The sequence below is a fragment of the Numenius arquata genome, chromosome 10 (assembly GCF_964106895.1).
Source record: "Numenius arquata chromosome 10, bNumArq3.hap1.1, whole genome shotgun sequence".
NCBI classification, from domain to species: domain Eukaryota; kingdom Metazoa; phylum Chordata; class Aves; order Charadriiformes; family Scolopacidae; genus Numenius; species Numenius arquata.
In genome coordinates, this window is record NC_133585.1 from 51,218,382 (window position 1) to 51,240,483 (window position 22,102).

At 40.4% G+C, this 22,102-nt stretch overlaps 1 protein-coding gene across 2 annotated transcripts in view; it reads right to left on the minus strand.

Moving 5' to 3' along the window:
- SNX25 (sorting nexin 25) overlaps positions 1-22,102 on the minus strand; it is a 67,451-nt gene that overhangs the window by 24,061 nt on the left and 21,288 nt on the right. For both annotated transcript variants that reach the window (XM_074154528.1, XM_074154527.1), the window contains exons 5-8: positions 19,995-20,065; positions 9,727-9,908; positions 3,170-3,301; positions 732-984 (exon numbers count right to left, since the gene is read on the minus strand). In XM_074154528.1, the coding sequence (XP_074010629.1) occupies positions 732-984; positions 3,170-3,301; positions 9,727-9,908; positions 19,995-20,065 (638 nt within the window). The remainder of the gene's footprint in view (positions 1-731; positions 985-3,169; positions 3,302-9,726; positions 9,909-19,994; positions 20,066-22,102) is intronic.

Below are 22,102 nucleotides of genomic sequence, written 5' to 3' on the forward strand. Positions count from 1 at the left end.
CGCTAGACTGAGAGATGCTCTTGTCAAAATGTTCTTAGAAAAGCGTAACACAAGTTGCCCCCACAGCACCCGTTTAGAGAACCCACGGAAAAAAACCTGCCGTCAGGTTATTGCTCATGACATTTTGAATGCTCTGTTTTAGTATTTCCAGTTCTAGCGCTGTATTAATCAGTTTCCTTCCAACATAGCCTATTAATTTATTCAATTAATAAATTCAAAAGCAGCAAGATCATATTTGACACTACTTTTCTCCTCTTTTGCACAAGTTAATATCTTTTTAGTACCAAGGAAATGCACGGGGGACAGGGATAGACAACGTGAAGCCAGAAACCTAGTGATGTTCAGGGAGATTTCCCTCACTGAAATGCAGAGCAGCTGAGCTTGTACACGGTGTTTTGTATTCTGATACTACGAGCATAATGAAAGATATGGAGTACAAAAGGCTTAGAAATCTGAAATATCTACTTTAACTAATTTAAAGTTTGAAGTTTACGTAGCCAGTCATTTCTTACTACTTTGTTTTGAAGAGCTGGCAAAGATAATCAGATTTACCTGATGAAACTACAAGAGTGATGGTATTTATAAATACATCGGAAAAAGAGAGAAAAGTAGTCCAAAGCTCAAAGGCAGAAGATGCTACTGGTTGCTTTACTCATTGTCTTCAGATCACCTCAAATAACAGCGAAAGAAATTGTCCGTGTGACTCACCACTTCATCTTTGTCCTCAGGAGTCAGCTGCGCAGAACTTCTTTCCTCTTCCTTCTTGACTGATCTCTCATATAAATCACTGACAATGAACGAGGGGTAGTATCTGTCCTTTAGAGTTTCGTAAACATCTGCCTGAATTCTGTAGAATACTTCAATGCCTTTATTTCCCACGAGACTTTGCTGTATTTCTTTATAGAGGGATTTTTCCACAGGTATTTCTCTGCTTTCCACAAAAAAATTCTGATAAATTTCGCTCACCAGTTGAGGTATTTCAGCCTAGGAAGCAAGGCGGGAGAGGGAGGGAGAAGAGAATAATGAGAAAAATGTTAAAAATATCAGGATGAGTCAGGATCCAGGTGCATAATTTGAAGGATGATCAAGCTAATTTCATGCCCAGATGCATGAGAACACATCTGTGAATCTCTTACTGAGATCAAGCACTCTGACTGCTTAGCATAGGTGTGCAGGCAATTTCACGAGATAAATATCGGTATTTATTAAGTGAAGAAACAGCTGTGCTCTAAAATTACCCACTGCTTTTAAAGGAATGTTCCAAAAGCTGGTATTAACAGGAAAAAAAACAAGTCCTAGAAAACATCGTGGTCACCATTTCAAGTTCAGATTGTAGAGTTCAGCTGTATCAGCTTTCCTGTCTCCTGCTGGACAGGATCAAGTCACTTTATCTGTGACTAAAATTAATTTTTGAGGAGGAAAATAAAAAAAAAAAAAAAGAAAAAAGACAAGGAAAAAGCACACCTGAAGAGACATTTACTAGCACACGAGGCTGAGTATTTCCACTGAACACAGAACAGCGCACAGGACTGAACTTTGCAGTAACAGAGAAGAGGGGAAGTAATGCAGCACAGCTCATGATCATCTCTCTAAATTATCATGTCTCTAAACTGACCTGAATTAAAAAGGTTTTATCCACTCCCTTAGTAAGGCACAATGTGCTGGCTTGCCCCATGTGACAGTATCACAGCCACATGGCTGCATGACACTACTTTTTTGCAATTAAGGCAGCCCCTGTAATGGCAGATGATCTTTACATTCCATGGAGCAATGGAAGCACAGTATGTTAAAATCTCTTTTAAAAAATGGGAAGTCTTGAATTAAGGCACTCTGTAGAGTTGTTTTGAAAGCAAGGAGAGAAGTCCCAGCTGAAAGGTCATAAAATTCGATTAGATATTGGGAAGAAATTCTTTGCTGTGAGGGTGGTGAGACACTGGAACAGGTTATCCAGAGAAGCTGTGGCTGCCCCATCCCTGGAGGGGTTCAAGGCCAGGTTGGATGGGACTTGGAGCAACCTGGTCTGGTGGGAGGTGTCCCTGCCCAGGGCAGGGGGTTGGAACTCAATGATCTTTAAGGTCCCTTCCAACCCGAACCATTCTATGACTCTATGAAAATGATTTATAACACCTTTTCCAATCATGAGCAGTTTGCAAATCAAAACTGATTTATACAACACTCTTCACAGTGCCTTTTTATGAACACTTTCTAACCCGAGTCGGTTGTCAGCCATTTATTCAGACTGTATTAATGGCTCACTACTCATGCTCTACAATTTGCCGCTTTGGTTACAAGATGTTATTTGCGTTTTCCAATTGACTAGAATCTTTTTACATAGGAGAGTAATAAAATTACAGCGAATACGAAATTTAACTGATACTTAATAATGAAATTCATATTTCATGCTAGTGGGAATCCTGGAGGTTTAAAATAGTTTCCCCCAAAACTCCACCCCCTGCTCACAAACAGCAAATTTGTCCTCTACATTCTTGCTCTGCACCATTGCTCCAGGAAACTTCTTGCAACTTTAAGTGATATTTCCCATTCCTGTTTCAGGGTTCCCATTCTTACTTTATTTTAGCACAAATTATAAAATAGCATTGTTTCTTCCCTCTAGCAGTGGTGCAGCATTCCTGGAGAAACTAAGCTGCTGACACAGTAACAGACCAGGGAGAAGAAGGGGTCTTTTAAAGCAAAAATCTCTCTTTCAAAAGGATTTTGAAAACATACATACACAAATTTTCATGGTTTTGGATTGAATGGGCTGCCTGTAATTGGCAACATGAGAAGTTTATGTACAGACTATCAAACAGTAAGGTACTTCTAAGTTTCACATGAGCTGATACAACTAAAGCCAATATATTACTGCAAGTCTTTTCTCTGGTGGAGGGGGAAATAATTCTACTACTTTTGTAGACCAAGTAGCCTTTTTTACAGGTCATGTTACTATATAAAACAGCAGTAAACCATCAGCACAACAGTCAACAACCTAATTGCTGTATTATCCTCAAACACTGACAAGGAGGAGTTAAAAAACCTAAATTGCTTAGCATCCACCCTAGTTATTGTTATTTTAAAAACATAAATACAAAGACATTTCCTAACATCAAGATCAAAATAAGCAGAGATTCTCATTAATGTACAAGCCACATGGACTTCTAATTTCTTCCACCTTGTTAGCGCTCTTCAGATACTCCACAGACTCCCAAAGACCAATCAAAGCCATCTTGTCCATCCTTTCCATGTAGATTCGGAAGTGCTCTCGGTAGGAAGGGTTGGCCAAAATTTCTTCAAACTGAAGAATCTGAAGAAAGGAAAACTAAGAGTAAAACCTGGGAAAATACCAAACTATAGCTTCCCTCCATCCTTTATGGGGAAAATCTTTTCACAGAGCCCCACGCATCCCACAAGCTTGTGTGCCACATTCAACTGCACAGAACTACAGTAACAGTTTTGCTTCGTTTTAAAAAAATAAATATCAAAATGATGAGCTGTAAGTATTCAGAAGATGAACGCATCTATGTGCCTACTAGATAGAAAAATGTTTCCACGTGTTTTCTGTCCCAGAGGTAAGGGCATTACAAAGGACTAGGATGGCATTTCAAGTCATTCATTAAATGCTAGTGCCAAAAATTTAACTTCCAACGTTCCTGTAAGGCAGAGGAGCCAAGCTGAAAGCCAACTGATCTATTCTTTACTTGATTCAAACACAGAGTAACACCAGCAGTTTCCATGCCACAGGCCACAGAGCTTTGAGATGTAGCTCAATTATTCCCAGGGACACAGAGAAAGATGGAGTGTAGTTCTTTACCCTGACAGCTGGGGCATTTGGTGGCCAGTTCCCATTAACTGAGTGTTATTGAAAAGCATCTATCAGAAATGCAGCCAGGAAAGAGCACGGGCTGTGATACAATGCTCAGGACCCTTCCTGAGATGAGAGGGGAGGGCGTCTGTCAAGCAGGAAAAGAAATGAAACACAGACTTCTCACACTCAAGCAGATGCTGCTGCCATTAAGCTGTTGCATTAAAAAGCCATTATCACTTCCTCCTCCTCTATTTTTGTGAACCCAGACCTTTTCTTTGAGACAAACACCTGAAAACAAAACACCTGCCTGACAAAATTAACAAAACTTCCCATGCTGAACGAAATGAAGAACCTTGGCTTTCTTTGAAAAAACAGGACCAATTTTAAAAAAACCCTGTCAAAACCAAACCCCCTTCCTCTCCCGCTTTTCAGTCTAGAGCCAAACCAGTTTTCATGTAGCTCATTTAGTGCCATTACTTTATCACCAGGGATCCAAAATCAGACACCAAACAACCCACACCCTTTTATTTGACAAGAAAAGTAGATCATAGAATCATAGAATGGTCCGGGCCAGAAGGGACCTCCAAAGGTCATCTAGTCCGACCTCCCCGCAGTCAGCAGGGACACCCCCAACTAGACCAGGTTGCCAGATCCTTAAGCGCTGGGGCTAATGAATCTCAGCTTCCTGTAACTTTGCATTTTATAGCAAAGATAATTTGGTACAGACCAAGACGTGAATTCCAACAGAGATTGAGACACTAATAATTCTCTAATATGGCTTTTCCAATACCTAATAATAATTCAATTCAGGTCATGTATCAGCATCTCTCTCCCTCTGGGAAGGCCACTTATTTTCCTAAACTTAGTACCTGTGGGACTCTACAACCAAGCCACATTTAGGAAAAACAGTTTGCTGGACTCAAGCTGTATGGGAGGAAGCCACACTCACGTGCATGTATACCATTACTGGCACAAGTCACTTCCTTAACGAACCAAGCTAAAGAGAGTTATTTAAAAACTATAGCCACACACCTATGTTTTGTCTGAAACAGGTCTCCCAGATTTTGGGGAGTGTTTAAGTAAATTGTGTTCGTCTCAGAAGAAATACTAATTTTCATTTTCAAAGTTCCTCAGTGACAGTCATGTGCCATTCCTCTCTTCACCCTTTACCCTACCGGTATCCTCCGGACACGGCTTGCTCTTAGTTTCAGAGCTATTCAGGAACATGAACATAATATTCTGCCTTTCAGAGCTCATTCTCTAATCCCCATTGAAAAGCACCGAGAGTCTTGCTGAAGCTAGGCCTGTGACAGAAATGGTATCAGACTGTTGTCAAAGAGCAGAACACAGAGATGACAATTCCAAGGCCAGCCAGTGGGTTAGCCTCATTGCTGCACACCATCATACTTTCTATTCAATCATTTTATCAGGGACAATGATTTAAAATACAAGCGGAAGAGGGTCTTCCAGCCCCTTGAACAGAGATCCTCACTGGACTGTCAGCTCTGTAAATGATACCAGAGATAATAAATCACTCACAATGTGGAGCACGTGCCATCACTTCTTGAGCAAGAGGTCACCTTGGTCTCTATGCCTCAATTATCCAAGGTATCCCCACCCAGGCTCCCAGCAAGGAGGGTAATTAGTAAACATCCCCTCTGAAAATTAATTGCGGGTAAGTGCTGCTGGAGGGAGCAAGGCAAATACCATCATCCCTCCTGCCTAACGAAGGGCCCATTGCACAGGTGCCCCATGGTAATTAAGGTGGTGGTGCTAATAAAGCTGTTACACAAACCTCCTAATAGCTACCTTGCAAACTGAAATACTTTAACAAAATAAATTCATGGACAGAAAAGCTTATTTAAACTTCTCTTGCAGAAATGAGACCTCGCTAACTTTTTTTTTTAGGCTTTTGTTTGTTTAAGGCTAGACTATCCTGGAATTATTAAATACACTACAAACACCGTACAATAAACATTATTAAGACTTCAACGACAACGAAAGAAGTTTTTAGGTTTGAGGTGGTAAATTATCCTAAAATGCACCCAATCCAGGAAGTGTTCTGTGGAGAATCCCTCCTTCTCCAATTTAAAGAATGAGATTTTGCAGTAATTTGTAATCCTCAGCAAAAGATCATTTTATGACTCAGCATCACCAGGGATTAGAGTACAAAGCTCTAAGCCACGTTGGCACAAACACATGCATTAGGGCATACGTACACCCTCAAATCTAATATCCAGTTAGCAGATATAATCTTAAAATTAGCAGCCTGAACAGCAACCCTTTAACTTGAGAGCAGCTTCTGGGTTTGGAAAAACCAGCAGCTTTACTACTGCTACATCAATTCCCTGCTCCAACAGGACAGTAACTAATCCACCACAGCTGGACACAGGCTCCGCCAAAGACTAGGAAGGAGTTAGATTTTTATTTTTTTTTTCCAAGCAGGCTGCTTTAACCAGCATCCCCAGCACACGCACACAGAACAGCCTTATTTCTGCCCTACAAAGCAGAAACCTGGTCTTGGACAAGTCCCTTAAGTCAGTCACAGCCTCTCTCTGCAGCGGAATGTAAAATATCTACTTAATTTGGAAGGGCCTGTTTAGGCACCAGACGTGGCACAAATGCACTGTACTATTTCTTTGCAACACACCAGGTTCCCGTTTGGTACACCCACGCTGGCCTCTAATGAATAACCACAATACAGCTGGTAACAACACTGCAGATCACAGATGGGGTGAACAGAATTTGGGTCAGTAGTGGAGATTTTCTGCTGGGATGATGGCACACAGTCAGACTGCAGGACTTCCGTTTTCACTTGTGGGGTTTTTTTTTCTTTTTTGTAGAAGACAGGAGTAAGAGGAATGTAAAAAAGAATACTGGAAAAACGTGTCTCTTTCCAAGCTGCATTTTTAAAAACATTAACTAATGCTTTGGCTGTACAATGACTAAAATTAAACTATATGTTCTTATTATTATGTTTTTTTAAAAGACAAGTCCTCAGAAGGTTATCTTTGTCACATACAGCAGTAGCTGAACCAAATGCAATGATTAGGTAGCTATCAGGAAGTATATACTACATAAGGTACCTGGCTATTTTACTGCACATACACTGATGAAAAAATCCCTGCCTTGAGACTCACAGTTTCATCAACATACTTCTGTCATAAGACACCCCCATCTTCAGGCAACAGGGGAAAACAATTTAAGCTTGTTTTCCTTTCTATCCCCAAATTCTGTACCATGAGGTATCCTGACATAATGTCGTCTCACAACCTGAAGCTCAGAAATCACAGTGGAAATCAGTCATCGGTTAAATCAGCATCTCTCCACGGATGTGGCGCAAGCAAGGTCTTCTGCAGGAGTTTCAACTTTGTCCTCATCAGTAGGATTACGAACACGGACTGCCTGCGCCTCAAAACATACTCGAGTGGTTTCCTCGCTATCTCAGAGCTACTCAAGGATCAGAGCTCCTCCCTCCACCCATGGTTCACAAAACAGCTCCACTACGCCGATGCTGTGACTCCACACCTCAAATCTCACAGATGTGGTGACGCGGCTGCTGTGCTGAACACAGCAGATCAAACAAATGGTTTGCTGAATAAACACAGGCAACAAGAACTCAATTAATTACTGCAATACTGGGCAGGTCCAGTTTCTAAGAAAAAGGACTAAACTGCACTGACCATAAGTAGATTAGAAGAGATGCTTTATATATTACACTAATTCAAACTGCATTTTCTCTGAAAGCAAATCTAACCCCCAGGGCAGAGTATAAATCAATATCACAGCTAATGACAGAATTCAGATTCAGAGAGTAGCTGGGGTTTGTTTGTTTGTGTATAAACATTTGATTATAATTCACACATTCAGGACTTCCCCAGAGAACCCAGTTTCAGGATAAAGAGGTGAGTGAAACATGTGCAGAGTCTATACAGTCCCTTGACTTTTACGTATTTATCAAACAGAAAACTGACACTGTTTTATAATTTGCTTCTGCTGTGAAAGCAAAAAAAAAAAAAAAGTATTTCAAAGCACATGATTTTTGTTTCCTAACTCTGTAAGAGGAGAACACTGACAGCTCCAAATAATCCATCTCCACATTTAAGCCCATAATCAGAATATGCACTAAAGACTTTAACCAGCAATGCTATTTCTCCCTTATTACTGCAGAAAAGAGAAAGCTTCCTGTAGGATGCAGAAGTGAAACCAAAATACAAGTTTAGGTCACCAGTCACTTTGTTCTATGTTCAACTAGTACCAAAAATTCCCCAAAGTTAGTACTGTATCCAAGCTTCTGCACTGCACTTACATAAAATAATTCGAAACACCATGAGTAAACACCCATTTCTGACTTATTTCATGGAAGTTGAAGAAAGGAAGGCAAACTTCCAGTTTCTTCCCCACAAGCTGGTTATTCTGCAGGTTAAGTGATCGCTTAACAGAAGAGCTGGCACAGCCAGACTCTAAAGAGAAATTATGGGCCACCAGCAGGAACATACCAACATTATCTAATCTACTAAATGCCAAACAACGCCCTTCCCTCTGCCTAGAAGCAGAGCAGCCCCAGATCCCATCGTTTACGCCATCACTACAATGAGCCTGTGCAAGGAGTCTTTATTCCTTTTAATAGTACCATTAACTCCCATGGAGCTGCTCATGGGGATATTCGCAAGATATAACCCTGATTCAGCAGCTCCCACCAAAAATCTATCAGGTCATGAAACATGCAACATTAACAACAGGAATTCCTTTGAGTTTAATTAACATAATATTATATTTTATTTTATTTCTGATGAATCCCTGCCCCTATCCAGTGCAGCTTCACTACTTGACCCCACTGCTGAACACTTATGTCACCATGCTATCTACCTTGTAAAGTCCATAGCATCTCAGCAGGCACCAAAAGTGGCATCAGTGGCTCACGCGGTGCTGCCACATGCTTCACACTCTCCTTTTCTCCTTGGCATCTCTCTCTACACCCAACTTCAGGAAACAAATCATGACTGCCTTGGCACAATCTAGGACAAACCATCTGAAATCATGGACACAGGACAAGAGGGAATTGCTCTCTTTCAGCCCTTACTCAAGAAAGACAAAACACAAAGAACTATTTCTCTGTCATGCAACTTTTTCCTTATGTGCCACTAAATTACAATTATTATGAGGACATAATGAAAATTACAGATCCCTGCATGAAGAGATAACTTCTCTTCTACCTACATGAGAAAGAAAGAAAATCTTCTTTCTAATTTGAATACATCCATTACTGTGTTTTGCCCAAAGGGGACTGCGTAGATTACACAAGGAAGTCACTAAACTTATGAAAGTTTAGCAAGGATTAGCAGCCATGATTTTGTTTTTGTAGATGCTGGCTAATACAATGGTAGATTTTTCAATTCCGGACTACGATGTTGAAAACCAGCATTCGATCAACAGCTTTACCAGTTTTTCTGCAATGACTGCCCTTGATTTCATCAATTGCCTTCCACAAGTGTTTGCTTTTGAATTCCTCAGTATTTGCAAACCCCACAGGTATTTCCTACAGTAAATATAACAAGGGCCAAGGAAACACTGCACATATGTTGGCAATCTTTTATTTGAAAGCAAGTTGCTACCTTCAGAAAGGCTGCTACCATGTTCTTTATTAAATCCCTACATGCAGTTACGTCTGAAAAATCACACGTGCTTATGAGCAACTTGATTCTTTCTGAAATTTCAAATTTAGCAATATTCCAAGCTGAGTGATCACTATGTCTTTTCGGGTGCTTGCATGATCTTTTCCCAAGATAAATAAAATATGCAGCAATTAATTTACACTTGACTCCTGGGGAAAGGGAAGGATTAATGACCGTGAGGCTAATATGATCCAATGCTAACACATTTAGAATGACTTTCAGACAATGCATGGACTATTCGATTTATACCTTCTGACTCTGAGGGCCATCGCCTTCGTCAGAAACGCCATCTTCCTGCTGATCATAAGCAGGCCCTCCCAGGAGCCTTATTCTCTTCTCGCACTGTTTCTTTGCCACCGTCAGCTGATTAATATACCTCTTCACGTTGCGAGCCCTCAGTAGGTCAGCTTTCATTGCTGCAGTTTCTTTTCCTTTTGAATCTAAGAATAAAGCAAAGCAGAGACAGTCTTTTACAACTTGAAAGCATCATCGCACCATTGCCTCCGTGACCTGCCCCGTCAAAGCATTTGTCATTCAAGAGTCAACTATGCACGTGAGCATGGATACTGAGAAGTTTGTTTTTGAAACAGGATGATGATTTTGAAACATTCTCCAATGATACCTCAAGGGTTTATATAAAACAGTTTGGAAAAAATCCTTATGTCCAGTGAAATCAGATCCCTCCAGCCCTCTTCCCGTAGCTTATTGCAAGGCACAGGCCCAAGGCTTGTACTACAGGGTATACATTTATCAGACAGTGTTAGGAAGTTACCTACAGCCATGGCGTGGGGTAACACCTGGCGCTGACGGCGTATGTACCTTACTGAACATAACGTTGAGTGCCTAGAGTCAGGAGGGACTAGACTCGGTCCCCTCCAGCCCAGTATGACACCTTCTCATGCATCTCATTTGCAAATTCAAATTTCTTGAGACTGATGTGAACAGCACATCATACATTATCTCCCCCAGAAAACAACAGTGACCAAAGCTCACTCGAAATGGTCAGATGACTAGGAAGAACATCTTATAATGCCATGTCAGATCATTGTTAAATAGTGAAGTAACATTAAGAGGACATTTAGTTGAATAACACTCGGTAATAAAAGGTGTAACGTTTGCATATTCTACATTCCAGCCTTTTCAGCTAATTACCAGGGCCTAAGAAAGGAAACACCACATAAAGCTTATTAAAAAAAACCCTACAGCATTGAAATCATTCCTGTTTTTAATCTGCAGGATGCAACTGATTCACCCTGGTTTTATTTTCCTGTTGTTCAATGATAATACTCCCACTTTTGCAGGCTGCAACTAGAGCAAAGTACCTGGCTTGTACTTACCTCTGGATTGACTGACTGTTCATGGATAAATAAGAGAGATCTACTCTACTATGTTTTCGAAATATCAAATGCTAGTAAAATGATGTAGATGGAAACAGCGTTCCACTTTCAAAACAGTTGCTGTAACGAAACAGCCAGACAGCAGGTTTGCGAATGCATACACAGAAGGAGGAAATCTCTTAGGAATGATTTAAAATAGGTATTTTAAACACATTTCTAATACATTAAGGTACCTTCTCCTTTTAGGACTGTTTTCATCCTTTTATTTCACCCTTGAAGCCACATGTAACTGCTGCACACGTCCATAAGTTTTGTCACTTGTACACTGAAGGTCAACTCAAGGTACATGGAGCTCCCTGAATTTCTACACATGATGTGAGTACAGATATTTTCCCAGTATCTTTTCCCATATTTTTAGTCTCATTTTATTCACTGCGTTTATTTATGTACGTTGGTAGGGAACCTCCCTGATTCAAAGACTGTTAGTGTTTTAATGGATAAGTATCATTTGCATCTGAGCTGCCATATAAATAGTGAACTACAGAGATGATACTCGCTGAAGCAAAAGACAAAATGAGTTTACCATGAAAAAAAAAATAAGCCATCTGTTTTCCTGGCATGTTATCTCCACAGGGAAGTCAACAGAGCATTTAATTTAGCGTTTCAGCTCCCTGACCAGAGGTACCAGTATTGAGAGAAAAAGAAAGGAGAAAAACAAAGGCAGGAAAAGAGCTTAGGGCCAAAATAACTCTCCCCCTCAATTTAAATCATTTACAGCTAATACAAATACATGGACAGTAGTTTAAAGTGAAGATTAAACCCCACATTTCCCCTTCTGTGCTTGACTAAGATGATTTCTAGAAGTTCTCAATTCTCTCAATAGTTTAAATACTTTGGGCTCAAAATGCATGCTTGAAACCCTACAAACAGTGCTACGTAATGATCATTCAGCCTTCCTAAAACAAAGTATGCTTCTTCGTGAAAACAAGGCATTCTTGGAGGGTTTTCAAAGTAAGCACGTCTACTTCACCTGAAATCTTATCATCCTGTGATTGCAGCAAGCCTCCAGGAGAGACTAATGAGCCCTACATCCCCCTGCTTCCGGTGATTAATTACTTTATTAGCAAAGTTCCTTCAAAAACCATTTGCCTCACTCAGCTCTTCGTATCCATAAGGAGCCACTCCGTGTAAGAAACCCTTGGGGCAGAATGAAGAAGATCACACTGCCAGCCTGTTCCTGCTCCATGGATAAAGAGGACTAGTCACCACGAAAGCCTGGCAGCGACATCCCTTCACAAATAAACAAGAGGCTGATGAAAAGCAGCCCTACACAGAGCATGGCCAACGCGTTGCAGCGCAAGAGACAGCGTGGAAGCATGGACATACACTGATCATGATTTCCCTCTTCCAAAAAATTAAAGATAAGCTAGCAGAGGTCAGGAGGAGCATTTTCACATGAGTTGGGAAAGGTCAGGAGTATGGTTTTCTCTCACCCTTAACTTTCTTTTGAGATTTTTGAGAATTCTCAGATTTTTCAGATTTAAAATGCTCCAGGTTTTTGGTTGTTTCTTTTTCCTTTGGTTGGTTTTTTTTGTTTGCTTGGGTTTTTTGGTTTTGTGCTTGATTTTTTTGTTTGTTTGTTTTTTTTATTTTGGGGGGTTTTTTTATTAAGCCCTATCAAAAAAGCATTTAAGCTATAAAGACAACTTCTCTCTTTAATCTATTCTTGCCTCATCCAACCACCACTACTGTACTAAGATATAAGAGCCTTTTTTGCCATTTCCGAGTATCATGGAATGGTTAGAGTTGGAAGGGACCTTAAAGATCGTCTAGTTCCAACCCCCCTGCCACGGGCAGCAGCAAAGATGATGTTCAGTACCTTCAGGTATGACTGCATAAACTGTCCCCTCCCAAGGGCATCCAAATGCAATCAGTTCCAAAAGCAGAATTTCAAACTCTGCTTATCGATCCACAGCTGCGGATAATTCAACTTGCACTGGACAATATTAAAATACAAACGGTCCAAGTGAGCTCAAATTTATCAAACAATAAAAGCTAAGATATCTGGACAAATCCAGATACTCCATCCACTTCTGTACACCTAGAGTGATTTCTGACAAAGCTTCCACACCGTCCTCTGCACCACTCATAACCACCTTGATCTGAACTAGGCCAGGAGCAGATCCTAGAACCCACCAAAACCACTTCCGAGAATGGAATCCTCAGACCTAATTTTCTTTCCTCTTCTTTTTAGGTAGTTCTGCTACTTGGTTACTAAATACCTTGAACTGCAGTACACATTCACACCATTCCTTTTTCACTCAGAATGCTGGGCCTTGAAAAAGACAGTGATGCCAACAAAAACCACACAAACTTTATTAGCACGTACCACAGTAAATGATACAACATAAAACCCATGTAAATGAAGATAGATACAATATAGAAAAGATCGCTTAAAGCATGAACTACATTGTATTGTAGTACTTCATAAGCTGTCCCTTCTCTTGATAGAAGCAGCATAAAACAAAGACTTCTCAACTGCAAAGTTATATAGCAAAAACATGATTAAACCTGGAAGTACAAGTTCTTGTTCCTTTACAGCTTCAAGAACTACAGATACCTGTCACCTGGCAGCATGTGCAACAGCACTGACCCATCTGACTGGTCTCTGAAAGAGCTACACACCTGCACAACATCCTATGTGCTTCTGCGAGAGCTGAGTTGAGCACATGCCGCGCTGAAGCACTTAGGTAGCAAACACTGATCTAACATTTTCATATAAACGGTAACTGTAATCTTCTATATACAATTTACCCATCATTACAGACCTCTTTGAACTCTCAGACACTTTAAATTACATGTTTCCAAAGCCTACATAGGTCTGGAAAAGTATTTATTCAATTCTGCAAGAGCAGGTTGGACTTTAAAACAGTATACACGATTCTTCCACTGCCCACGGAACAAGCAAAGGGAAAATCCGCTCTGTGGTCAGACAAGAGGATGAATAAAAAGAAGTGCTAAATCCCAAACACTTCAGGCAACAGATCTGGGGAAGGGACTTAAAAGGAGATCATGGAGAATTTAGGCACTGATCATCAGGAATATGTTGTGCAACACGGCCTCCCACGTCACTGCCGCAGCTGAGCAAAACAAAAGCAAACTGGCAGTAAGGTAAATTTGAGCATGTACTATACAATAAAGTAACATCCACCACAAATATCCTCTGTCTGTAGGTCCCTGCATTCCGCTTGGTCACTTCTGTGTGACCAGTCAGCCTCTTCCCTTCCTCTCCCACCAATGGGCATCTCACCAAACCAACCATGGACAAGATGCGTTACCATCACTCACACAGGAAGGACTGCAAGAGGAGAAAGGCAACCCTCGTCCTATGGAGCCGATTTGAAAAAGATCACAAATCAAATGAGCCCACCAGGATCAGAGTCTCAGTAACCTTTACCTCCATCCACAAGGGTTCCCTCCACACGTACTGCTTGAGCACAGCTTGCAAGCACAGCAGCAGCTCTTTAAGCCTTGCCAAAAAAAGCTATGCAAAAATAATTGTGTCTGCGTGTTTATCCCTCTGTGGAGGATGGAGAGGGAGGAATCATAATATAGTTTTGTCATAATTAAGTTAGATGGCATCTGTAATGCGCTGGAATGCAGAAGTATCCATTTTACTTCACTCGAAATTATCATCTTGACAAAACCCACACATCACAACCCACGCACCCAAGTTAGCTAGGAGCCCCCGTTTCCAAAAGAAAAGTCCCTTTTTACAGACAAACATTCAAGCCTCTTTCAGAACCAGAGCACCTAAAAAGCCTGTCCACAGACACTTCTGCTTCTCCACCAGCCGTCAGCTCCACTTAGAAAAGCAAATATCTAGAGGCACAGTGGGAACACTCAGCAGGAGAATCCTTCTATCGCAACACAGCGGATCTCTGCGTACAGAAATGGCTGCTTATTCGACCCGTCTCGCAACCCCTGCTTGAAAAGGAGCAGTTTTCTCAACAGGGATGCCCTGGGGTTGATTACAATGTACTGTCTAGAAAATGGTCCCATCCCATCATTTGAAGGTGGTTTACAGTCATGCTGTGAACTCATGTGTCAGGTAGAAGGCACAGGACAATCAAACAAATCCCTTTAGAGTGTCGGGAGAGGGGAGAATCTGTTGAGACATTCTCTCTGGTTTAGCCTAAGACAAGGTTCATGGGTTTTTGTTTTAAACAGCAGCTCGTAAAAAGGGATCCTTGCTAAAATTCTTGTAGGATCCTGTAACGTAGTATCAGTAAGAGAAGAAACAAAAATGTGTCTGTCAGAATTAGAACCAGTGTATTTAAACTGTTTATTATTCCCGTTACAGCAAATATCAAATTATTACAGCAACTTACTTTCATTGCTGTATCATTTAAAAGGCTTTTTTTGAAGCCCTTCCTTTCGAAAATTAGAACTATCTTCACTTCTAGAAACTCGAGTCCTCTCTCACTCATGCTACCATGCCTGATCTGCGTATTTGTCCGCTTACAAACTGCTCTACTAGATCAAAATGCAGTAAACATTCTCAGATAAGCATGTCTAGTCCTTCAAAATCTGACACACAGACTTTGTTAAAAAAAAAAAAATCATCTAAAATTTAGCTCAAATTTGGTTCAGTACTTCCAAGACAAGATGAGAAGAGAGGTGAAGATTTAGGAAGACGTGGTTCTTCCAACCAGAGCACATGTGACTGTGAAGAAGAGCACAGTCCAAAAATATCAATAGGAAGAAACATCAAAGATGAGTTTTAAAAAAAAAAAAAGGTAAACCCAAAACCAAGCCACCGCCGCCTTCTCCTCCGGTCACTGCTGGAGTGACCTGGACTATTTTGAAGAGGATACATAGAAGGACACGGTTTGGAGAAGTACTCGGCGCTGGTGAGGCCTCACCTTGAGTGCTGTGTTCAGTTCTGGGCCCCTCACTACAGGAAGGACATTGAGCTGCTGGAGCGTGTCCAGAGGAGAGCCACCAAGCTGGTGAGGGGTCTAGAGAACAAGTCATATGAGGAGAGGCTGAGGGAACTGAGCATGTTTGGTTTGGAGAAGAGGAGGCTGAGGGGAGACCTCATTGCCCTCTACAACTACCTGAAAGGAGGGTGTAGGGAGGCGGGCGTTGGCCTCTTCTCCCAAGGGAATAATGACAGGACCAGAGGAAATGGTCTGAAGTTGGGGCAGGGGAGGTTTAGATTAGATATTAGGAAGAATTACTTTACTGAGAGAGTGGTCAGGCACTGGAACAGCCTGCCCAGGGAGGTGGTGGAGTCGCCATCCCTGGAGGTATTTACGAAACGTGTAGACATGGCACTTCAGGGCATGCTTGCTCTAGTGCCCGAGATTGTTGGTTTGTGTCTGTTTGTGGGTGGGGTGTGGTGTGGTTGTGGGTGTTTGTTTTGGTTTTGGTGTTTTGGGATTTTTTGGTTGGTTTTGGTTTTGTTTTTTTTTTTTGTTGGTTGGACTCGATCTCAAAGGTCCCATCCAACCAAAAATATTCTGTGATTCTGTGAAGTAATGCAGATACATGTATACATCAGATTCAGCAGTTTTGTGCAAGTGTAAATGAGGGAAGCAGCGCAGTGTCAGCGTTGAAGATAACAGCTTCCATCTACAGTGGCCTGCACCACTCCAAAAATAAACCATCAACACCTCTGAAAACACTAATGCTGCATTAGGTTTCTTATCCAGCTTTAGCAACGGCCAAAAGCAATTCTCCTGGTCACAGAAGTTCTATCATCCACCCACAACAGGCATCGTACAATGAACCTCTCAAATTATTTGGTGTCTCAACCTTTTAAGAGATTTGACTTCTCAGGAAGTCAAATGCAAAACTTACTGCTTAACGTGAATCAGATGCTTTTGCACGTTTCCCTTTGCTCACGTGCCAGAAGACTCAAGTGATAGAAATCTGAAAAGAAAAAAGACCCTCTAACATGCCACTTTTACTACAGAGGGTTTAATACAACGATGTTTAAAGTACTTCTAAAGTACTTTCTGCTTTTATTAGAGGGCGCTAACAGCCAAGTATTTTGCCAACAGGTGGCACCAACAGTAGTTAAATCAAGCATAAGGAATCCTGTGTCCTTGCTGAGGGACAAGCCTTCCTCTCCAACCCCCCTGGGCACCAACATTAAATGTTTACTTCGGTATCACCAGATAAAATAGTAAAAGTCAGGCTTCTCGCACGAGAAGCCATCACTCTGAAACGTGGTCCTCAGACTACTCATCCTTTCACAACAGGCACCTAATCCTTTTATAAACTAAATATTTTCAGCCAGTTTTAGAGACTTCATTACGTCTCCTCCTCAACCAAGAGCAAAGGTACACAATCCTGCTCAAGCATCTTTATGCCTAGTCACGTACTTGCATAACACATACTTTGCTTAGACAGTAGCTGAGCACCCACTGCTGCAGGGAATTGGTCACTCCTGCTGCATTAAGTGCTCCTCACATTTGTTGCCGTACCTTTTTCTATTAAAAGCGCTGCCTCGGGAAGCTCCCACGCCTCAAACTGATGGAGCCTGAGACTATATCCACGTACGTGTTATTCTACACTTGCTCTACTCTACAGTCTGAGCATGGCTATCAGGCTCGGCAGATCGCTGGCCAGCCAAAGTTCAGCTGCTCCAGATGAACACCCAAAAACTAAAGAAGCAGTTATATTTTCAGGACTCAACTTTGCCATAAGAAAAAAAGAAATAGCTACCAGTAAGACTAGCCCTCGCCAGGCTGGAATCAAAGCTAAGAGATGCCCCTGACACAAAAGGTAGAAGCTCATTTACTACCAGGAAAGCGGAGACTTTCATATACATCGAACACCCATGCTCACACACGTTGTGACAGGTATGCAGCAGGGATCAGGGGAACAGATTAAAAAGAGAAACAGAGTCTCATAGAATGAGACTGTGCAAACACAATGCCATTTTGCATAAATCTTACATTTAGTTATTCACCATGAATTCCAGCTGATGCAGGAGTAGCAGTACGCTGTGGCATCCAGAAAGGGAAACATAAGCAACGTGGTGGTCTGTTCTACAAGAGTTCACCAATTTTTGTATCAGCAATGAGCTGTGATGGGCTTTTTGTGGGCTTTATTTTGTTTTAGGGATGGTAGCACAGCTTTTTTTCCTTAAACTTTTCTTCCCAAAATTCAAGAACATGTTAAATTCATTACTACATTACGAAAAATGTTTCCACCTATTTCCAGAAAAACAAGACACAAAAAAGCCTTCAGAACTAGATTTTAACCTTCTGCAATTTTGACAGGCCTCCTCAAGTTTACTGTATATGGAATGAGCCTGAAAAATTTTGGTAGATGAAAACCTTAGCAGAGTAACTCAGATCAGAAATCGGCTTTAAATTTGTGTGAACTCTAAAAATTGTATTGTATACCTCTGTTGGACATAGTGTTCTACATGTGTCAAGCAAAAAAAATGTTACCTTTTTCTTCAGACACAATGTGAATAACCATTGGTTGGTTGATAAATAAAAGGTTTAGCCACAGTAGCTCCACAGGCTAATACAGCCAGCAGTGGTAATCAACCCTTAAATGACACACAGGGTTGCCATAGGACTAAACTAATAATAGAAGTCAATACCTTAACACAAAACTTCAGTGCACCAGGTAGTGGAATTCCTGATTGATTTTTTTTTTTATTACAAGTAAAAGTCAAGAGCCCATAAAAATGCAGAACCAACTTCACCACAGAGTAAGTGGAATCAGACCTACTTTGGCAGAATAAATAGCAGTAATCTTTTTACATCTATTCTGCAGTACCACACACTTGTAGCTTCAGAAAAACATCTTCTGTTCAGGGTTTAGAACAGCAGATAGTTAAATAGATAAACTCAAGTGAGACAGAGGAGAGCGAGACAGTAATTAATTGAAGGAACCTAAACTGTATAAAAACATTCCCCAAATCAATTCTTGTCACAACATAGAGCAATGGCAGCACAAATGGAAATAAAGGCTTAGCAAGATTGATTTTTCATAATGTACTCAGACTTAACTTCCCTGTCCTCATTTTATTACTTTATGAAACAGACTTTCCATTAAATTAACTTCCATCTGGGAAATATTAATATGTCTTTCTGTAATGTACACTTGAGCAAAAAACAGTGCCGACTTCTCCTTTTGCCTTGGATTGACACAAGCAATTTGTCCTATAGGAACACACATCTAGCTCTATTTCAGGATGCAAACAAAAAGTCTATCAGTGCTGACAATCTTACACTGTCAGAAACATGAGCATGGACCCCAAACTCTTCAGACTGACCAAAGACATCCCCCCTCCTTCCTTGGCATGTTTGTTTTCCATTCCTGCATTTTTCATTATGCTTGAATCACTTTTAAAAGCTTTCCTTTTTGATATAAGGACTTAGAAAAGGGTAATTTTTTTTAACCCGACAGATAGAGATTACCTGAGAACCTAAAAGCAAGATCTTTTAGCTTTGTTTGTTTACAAACAAATTAATTTATATTGTTCACTGCTTTTTATTGTGCTTTGACACACCTTAAGTATATCCATCCAAGCAAAAATTTGGTCTGTAATTTTGCCATCAACATGATGTCCTGAAGATATACCGGTTTTGGTACATTTTGAGAACAATAAAAAACAATACATATAATAAATGTAAGTACAACTGTAAAATCCATGTGCATTTTAAAAGGCAGACGTTGCCAAAACATTGCAGAAGGATATAAGAGCACTCTGTTCCGCAACACAAAAACATAATACAATGAAGAGTCAAAATAAAATCTGACAATTATGCTGCATCATTCCTTCTTTGTTTTGAAAGCAGAACAGACTGAGACTTTGAAGAATGGATTGTATGAAAAAGAAAGATCCTCTGCCTATGAATTTCTAATGCAAAAAATCCTCATTGCAGCAAGTTCTGAAAATAAATGCGTAATGGGTATGACCTTTCTCACGATCCATCAGCTCAGATGAAGATGTGGTGGGGGAATAATCGCACCACGGGAGTTTCTGGAAGAATCAGACAAATTGAACAGAACTGAAATACTAAAGGCATCACATTCCTAAAATCTGTCTAAAAATCCCACACACGCTGATTGCATATGTATGTCGGGAGTTCAAACAGCTTTTCAAAATGAAAACAACAGATGTGACTGAACAAAACGGAATCTTACCTTTCTGCCTCTTCACTTGGGGAATATTGCTGATTGTGGTTGCCTGAACTATTTCCACTACAATCTGATACCTGGTTTTAAAAACAGCAGGGGACAAGGGTGAAGAGGGAGGAGAGAAGAAAAAAAAAAACCATGGTATTAATTTTTTACAATGTGTTCTTCATACAGCGCACACTTAAGAATTAATAAAACCAACAACACTTCCACCTCCTCCTCACCTGGAAACAGAGTCATTTCTCAGTACGGCTACAATCTAAGGAGCAGTGTGCATGTGGGGTAGAGTAAGAAGAAAAGTTGATTTTGGAACGAGAAAGTGTAACATCCAACTAACAATAACACTGCCCCCTTCTCTCAACTGCTGGTACTGCACAGCCAGTTAATCTTTGGGCAGCCAGTTAATAGTATTCAGTGAACACAATGTAAAGTCATGCTCTTAACATTAAATCTCAGTTCTCTGTAGGAAACTAGGATGGCAGTTCACTTCAAAAGCAAAGAGCTGTCTTTAAGGTTCTTCTAGCTAATGCATTCAATACATATATAGACCATATATAAGTTCTTACACTAAAATAAGTAAAACGCTGAAGTACTACAATCCAGGAGTAATTAAAACCTGTTTATCACCTAAAACTATACTACACATAATGGAAGAGAGCAAATGCAGTTAGTAAACTGAATTTTAAGTAAAACCAATCTTCTAACTAACAGACAGTATGCACTCAGCAAAGAAAATGCCTGCCAGTTAAAGCTTTCATAAACAAAGTTCTGGTCGTAACAAACCCTCAAATTCCTCTCAGTGCACTTACTTTGGCAGCTATTAATATTGGCAATAAAGCAAGTATCCTCGTGAATTTAACTCATTCCTGTAGGAGTCCCCTAACCTCATCTATCAAGTTAACTCCTAGATGAAGGCTGAAGCCTCCTAGGAAGCTTGCTATTTCCGTGACTACGTATTCTCTGCTTGAGTCTATGACCCTTAAAATACATTCCCCTTCTTCCATATATATTTCTTTCACCAAGATTATTCAATCCCCCCCCATTCCTCTTGCCCCCTATAACTCTTCTAGGATTTTGATTGTCTCTGCCTCTGTACATCACTGCACCACAAAAACGCCTCCACTGCCAGACCATGACCCTTTCTCCCTGAAAGTCTGTTGCAAATATTCTACCTGCTACACATTCTGTGGTGCCGGTGAATAAACATCTAAAGAAGTTTTACATGTGATGTATTAATTTTATTTTCAAGAAGTGAACTCCACTTGATACACTGGACCAATCATGGGCTCACATCCACATTACTTCAAACTTCCCACTCGTCTCTTCCTGACTCTTTGTTATGTTTATCCCTTTCTCTCATTTCTTAAGTAAAAAGTGACACAGACAGAGGTAAGGATCTTCCTTATGATGAATTGCATAGTGACCTTTTGCTGCCATACTAATAAATAACAGAATAAATATAATGCTGATCTTGAAAGCAGAATGAAAACTATCCATGAGTTTATTTCCTTATCACTACTTAGTCTCAGCTATGTTTTTAACTCATCATGTATTTTATCTCTAGTCTTCTTCCGACAGAGCAAGTAAATTCGTTTCCCATCTGATGTGGAAGAATTAATCTTTTCTTCCTTATTTGTAGCAGACTTTCAATTTATCCCGACTAACTTAAATCTGAGGGGAAATGAAGGTGAAATTTCACTGCATAAATTTTTCTTCTTGAAAGAAATAGGGACAACACATTTTGTGGAGACTTGATAGAACAGGGATAAAACTCTGCCTCCCTTCATGACAAGCAGCAACAAATGTAAACATTACAAAGAATGACTTTGAAGGATGTTCATAGATAACCATAGCACGGTCCCTTCTCTGGAAGCTTTGTTGGTTTGGGTTTTTTCCCCCCTAGAGAAATCCAAATTTTCAGAAAGCAAAGGTATGAAAGGGGAAAAAATAGAGATACAAAGCAGTTGCTCAGAAATGAGCAAATGACTTTCTGAAAACAAACATCAGGTCCCTAAATGTCCCTTATAAAAATAAAAGGGATGTTTCCAGTAAAACCAATAGAGAGAAGTTCTGCTAAGAGATAAAGTGACCAAGTGTTAGAGGTCCATATTAAT